The following is a 6,245-nucleotide window of genomic DNA, read 5'->3' on the forward strand; positions in this document are numbered from 1 at the left end:
TGTAAAAGATTAGTATTAGTGTTATTTTTTTAAATGGCTTGTAGATTGGCTAGTTTTGCCATTTGTCATATGACAAAGGATATAGTCAGGGTTTGATTTGTACAGAAGGGGGGACATTTTAAGCCCTATATATTTTCTCATGGGAAGCCAGGGTTGATTGTTTGATTGACTTTATTTAGTCAGACATGAGAACAACAGTACATGGAAGTACAAATTCACAATACAAGGTCTACTAAACTGGAAGACTCATTAAGCACTGAGCTTAAGGTGGTTAACTTTAAAATTTGATTTACATAAATATCAAACATGATCAGACAGTCTACATTTCCCAAAATGAATTAATTCAGTCTGACAAGCAGCAGGGATCAAATAAAAATGTGCGACCAGAGGGGGTATTTCAAAGCAGAGGCATAGATCCCCCCAATCCATCAGCAAATCCGATCCTGTATAATATTGGTAACGGGGGGATGCTCACTAAATTGAACAGCAATTATTCCAGCCCACCTTTGTCCGTTTTTCTAAATGTGTGTCACTGAGAGCGGATATTTTTTGAATATTAAACAAAATATGGTCATTCTGTTGCTCAGGCTAATTAATTCAAGGAGTGTTGTTGTACTGAATAGGGTACCGTTTGTGTTGATCCGCAATCATGAATTCAGTCTGTGTGTTGCCCTGGAAGAACACGAGGCTGGGCTGTCTGTTGTGCTGCCAGCCCTGCTTACAGGTGTTTATTCATCTCGTCTACTCTCATCAATTACATGAGCCAATGACAGATCACTCCACTCGGCGTTCATTTGTCCGCTCACATATGCACGGTAATAATAAACGCATCGCATATCAAGGTGCGTTTAATTTATTCATGTGAAGATGGAGTGCCCACTACACTCAGCATAATGAATGCATGCACTCACTGCCACCTACCCACTTACACAGTCAGTCAGTGTAGCTTCGTCTCACAAAATACACTAGGCCTGCACACATAGCAGGCCCACACACACGTTGGTACTTGGTATTACTATACTTGTAAGGACAGCAATGTTTTAGGGTGGATATTTTTGGTTATGAATGCCATTTTTACCCACCACTGTGTCCACCGAGGCATTTATTTTCTTCCTGAGCGCTAGTGTATGCTTTGGATTGTATTCAATGGGAGCAGCATGTATGCTACGTTATGCTGGAAACGCCAGCAGCGTGACGAGGAGCTGAGATGTCTATTCTGCGCTGCGCGTTCACGTCTGGCATCTTAATCTGGGCGTGCCAGACGTTTCAATATTTTCAGAGAACGCCTTGAGTTTTCAGCTGGGAGAAAATGAAAACACAGCCTAAAACTAAGCCCAACCCTCAATCTAACCCTAAATGCTAAATGCCTAATCCTAACCCCTACTTGAATATTTTTCCTAATTGTAACCAAAAAAAGCTTTATTAACTACAAAAACAACAGGAAAATGTTCCTCACAAGGTCAATTTCTACCATACTTGTGGGGACATCTGGCCCGAAGTATAGTAATATCTGGCGCACGCACACAAACACCCCTCATCATCATCTCTGCTAGTAACAGGTGGGGAGACACCGCCATATTTTATCCTTTCAACAACATGAAAGGAAAGGCTACCGGTTGGATGTTGTGTATGCATGAGTGGGTGTGTATAATTAATATACGTACATATACTGTACTCGCTCATGCATTAACAAGTCAACGACATGCATGGCAGATGGTTTGATGTGGCGGTGCAGTGGAGCGGAATGCTTCACAGACAGTAATGATGACACACACACGTGACAGCTGTATTCGATGGCCCTTGACTTGTTCTAATCACAGAGCAGTGATTAAGTGTCATCTTGCATGCGGCGGCCGCAGGTGGGTAGTAACTAGTAACACGTTACATTACATCAGTGGTTCCCAACCTGTGCCGCCCCAGCCATAAAGGGTGATATTTGTACTGCAGTAACAAATATCACCCTCCCCGCCCTGCTCCCCCTCCCCTGAACATGGGCCAATTGGATTCGTATAGACGCTCGACAAAGCCGGATGGATTCAAACCCCCATTAATATTAAAACTTTTAATATCGACTCAAGTATGTAATACTTGAGCAGTCTTTTCACTGGATACAATGTTTTACTCTAGCTAATTTGGATGAGTACTTCTACTCGAGTCAATTTGATTTTAAAGTTAACATTACTTGTAACTTGGGTACAGTTTTTGCCTTCACTCCCCACCTCTGGGAGGACGCCAGGATATGAATCTCTGTTGCTTGCCTTTATTTCTCAGGCTCACACACACGCACGCGCACACACATGTACATGAACACACACACACCTCTTGAAAGCATCACCACAATTTTCCTCCGGTAGCATCTTCTTCTCATCATGACCCATCTTCTTCTCATCATGACCCATCTTCTTCAGTTTGGAGGATTTGGGGGATTTGCTCTTCTTGTCTCCCATCCCTCACCTGTAACAAATGAAGTAATTCCTAGTTAATGACATTGATTAAAGGCCTAACATTTCTCCAATTGCTAGTCCAACCCTGTTGATGGATAGACAGTCATTTTGGGCAGAAACAAGAAGTTTTAGGGTAGGCCTCATAATGACGTATCATGGTTACCATGCACGTTCAAATCATTTATACATCAGTGGTTCTAAAAGTGGGGTCCGGGGACCCCCAGGGGTCCTTGAGGGGTTCCAGGGGGTCCACCAGCCAAATGATTGATAGTTAAGAACTAAATGGACTCTTATGTATCTGTAACTGTGGAACCAAATGGTTAGGGTCCATTTGGTTCCACTTGTGCGCTCTCAAAGTTAACTTTATACTGATCATACAACAGTGTAGTTTGGGGGTCCCAGAAATGGCATCAAATTTGGGTCCATGGTCTATTCAATGCATATCAAATGCTGGGGGTCCTTGAAATTAAAATGGTTGAGAATCACTGCTAGAGCCATAAAAATCTTATCTTATGGCATATCTTTTCAGATGGGGGTCCGCGGGCTAAAAAGTGTCAATTTGGGGGTCCTTGACATGAAAATGTTTGAGAACCACTGCTTTACATTATCTCCCACCATTTCCCAAAGCATGCATTTCTTTTTTCTTTTTACATTTTGGACATAAAAGCCCATTCAACACTGGAGGTGGGCTCATGGTGGCTACTATGTTTAGGCACCCACTCGACCTGTATTCGTTGAAATCAGAGGAGGAAAGTAACTATAAGTACATGAATTTAAGTAAGATTGAGGTATGTTTTACTTTACTTGAGTATTTCCAATTTTCAGTACTTTTACTTCTTCAAATATTGTACTTTTACTCCACTACAATTATTTTAAAACTTTAGTTACTTTACAGATATAAATTATATCATAAAAACATACATTAACCACTTTAGCCCCATTTTACACATCGGCTATTTGAAAATAGACAATCTAAAAGATGCATTGTGAGCTTGTAGATCTGCTATTTTCAAACATTTCAGTACTTTTACTTTGGTACTTTAAGTATATTTTGATGCCAATACTTTTGTATTTTCACTCAATGAACATTTTGAACACAAGCCTTTTACTTGTAACAGAGTATTGATACTTTTACTTAAGTAAAATATCTAAGGCTACTTCTTCCACCACTGGTTGAAATGTATCACCCTAAAACGTGGAGTGATTGATTAGCATCTTTTAAGGCAGTGCGTCTGCGCATCATGGCTGCAGCGTCCACAACATTTTACAACATACTTTTTTTAAGTGCAATTATGCTATAAAGTTTGCTTACCAATATCAGTGAATCCTTTTTTGGAGAGAAAGGTCCTTGCGTGAATGATAGTAAGACAATTCACACGCAGAACAGAGAGTTGGTGTGGAACACAGAGAGAACTGGCCTGATGGTTGTCAATTCAACTTGTGATTGACTGGCAAAGTCCCAGCAGCCACCTGAGGGTTGCCATGTTTTTCCACCGTGCACAGCGGGTTGCCAGGTCAGATCAAACACGTATTTTGTGATTAGAGAATTTAGTATGTTTTACATTTTAGATTTATATATTTGTCCACGAACCCCCGACTGAAAAGGTTTTGTGCCAAAGGGACCCCATTAGAGAATATTTGTGTTGTTCAAAAAAATAAATACAATTTAATGGTTTTGAAAGTAGTATAAAATTGGGTCGAGTTTTTTTTAATTGTTCCTTATTTTGCTGGGGACCCCCTGGAACACACCCTCAAGGATCTCTGGGGCTCCCCAGACCCCACTTTAAGAACCACTGGTTAAACTGGTTTACTTGAAAGGAATTTAGGGGCGTAAGCAAAACACTTTTAAGCCCTATGTTATGCTTTCAAAAACCAATCTACAAGGTTTCAGGGACCCCCATAATTGCAGAGCTGCTTTTTCTTTTTTTGGACACTTTTTTGTCAAATGCAATAAACACTGTGAAACGGCACTGTTTCAGCTGCTGAGTAAAAGCTTTAGTTCAGAGGTTCTCAAACCTTTTAATTTCAAGGATCCCAATAACTTGGTGAATGTACAAATGGAACCAAATGGACCGGTGCCATTAGCACACCCTCAGATTTACAGACCTGTAAGGGTCCATTTGAACCCCCGGCTTAAAGGAACCCTGAGGGTTCTTCACCCCACTTTGAGAACAACTGCTTTAGTTCATTGTCTGATGAGCACTGCAGAAGACTTTGGCCTTAGTTCATGTACAGGTAGAACGGAGCAGTGATTCTTATCCTTTTTTTTTAGCTCTTTATTAATATTTAACGTTAATGATCTTAAAAGACAGATTTATACTTAGTTGCAGCTTGAGCAAGCTATTAGATCGACTATTTTTGAATAGCCAAATTATAAAGTAGGGTTGAAGAGGTTAAACCGATTGTCATGCTATATAAAAAAAATACAAATTCTGAGAACCCCCTGGAACCCCCTCAAGGTCCCTAGACCCCCAGTGAGAAGCATTGGTGCAGAGGTCACATGCAATGCATAGAATACAGGCTTCATGGCATGACAGTTTCAACAACGTGGCTGGCCAAAGCATCAAAGTAGTAGCATTTGTTCAAATATCTGGACTGTAATAATAACAGTACATATACTGAACACAACATTAAGATTGATGAAGAGGTACAGTAGTCATATTGTCATGAATCCCCAGTTGACAGTAATGTTATGGATCATATGTACCGGTATGAACAATTCACTCAGTAACCATCATTACATCACGTGTGTGTGTGTGTGTGTGTGTGTGTGTGTGTGTGTGTGTGTGTGTGTGTGTGTGTGTGTGTGTGTGTGTGTGTGTGCGTGCGTGCGCACATGTGTGTCTAAATGTATGTACTGTATGTGTGTATGTATGCAGCAGTGCATTAATGTATTTGATATGCATTAACCACTTGAACTCTATACCATGCATTTCTGGGGCAAACATTTAGAATCAGAATCAACTTTATAGTCATATCACAGTTTACAGGTGTAAAACATGAGTGAAAGTTGTTTTTTGTTGAGCAAGGGGGGAAAAGGTCAAACAGTAAAGGAAAAACGTATCAAGGAGAGGCAAAACATATATACACATACACAAAAATATTCACACATAGCATAGAGCAGGTCCAGCATGAGGTGGTGGTGGTGGCACTCCGGTAGGTCCACATTAGCAGCAGGTACAGTATGTGCATGAGATTAGACATTAAGGTGCAGAAAATGTATCTACACATTGTCAGGTTCACATAGATAGGATGGTAGACCACATGGATGACATGGACCCTCATGGACATGGACCCTCACAGCACAACAGGAAAGGGCCCTGGATGGAGTCTACACAAGAATGCTACAAATGGCGCTATAGGTGTCACATGGACGGACCACATCAGAAACGTGGTCCTCAGTCTACGGGGACCTACCACGGGTCACAGACAAAGTCAGAAAGAGAGGGATGAGGCTGGCAGGGCACTGCGTCAGGCACCCGGAACTAGTGGCAAGCAAACTGACACTATGGGAACCAACCCTGCAGGGCAAAGCCAGGAAAGGCAAGAAGCACACCACCTACGTAGATGCACTGCGGCGTGACAGCTTAGCTAACAACACTGTAGAACTCAAGACCCTGATGTTAGACAGGAGGGTGTGGAGGGCAGCAATGCAGGAGTCCCGAGTTGGTGTTGGCAAACTCTCGCATCGCATCGGTAGACCACATTATGATAACTTTCACAGGTCAAACATCTATCCTAGTATTAAGCAAGAACCTTTAGTGTAGACAGGGGGAAAAGTACAGTGCCTATAGCCCTCCA

General features: G+C 41.6%; 1 protein-coding gene across 1 annotated transcript in view; it reads right to left on the reverse strand.

Moving 5' to 3' along the window:
• Nucleotides 1-2,447, reverse strand: part of LOC308092244 (DNA topoisomerase I, mitochondrial) — a gene marked incomplete at its 5' end in the record, with an annotated part of 55,137 nt that extends 52,690 nt beyond the window's left edge. Inside the window, one exon of the mRNA XM_080438089.1 lies at nucleotides 2,320-2,447. Coding sequence (XP_080294215.1) covers nucleotides 2,320-2,447 — 128 coding nt within the window. The remainder of the gene's footprint in view (nucleotides 1-2,319) is intronic.
• Between the last annotated feature and the right edge of the window lie 3,798 nt (nucleotides 2,448-6,245).

This window comes from Gymnoscopelus braueri, assembly GCF_963280865.1.
Source record: "Gymnoscopelus braueri genome assembly, chromosome: 9".
Taxonomy (NCBI): Eukaryota; Metazoa; Chordata; class Actinopteri; order Myctophiformes; family Myctophidae; genus Gymnoscopelus; species Gymnoscopelus braueri.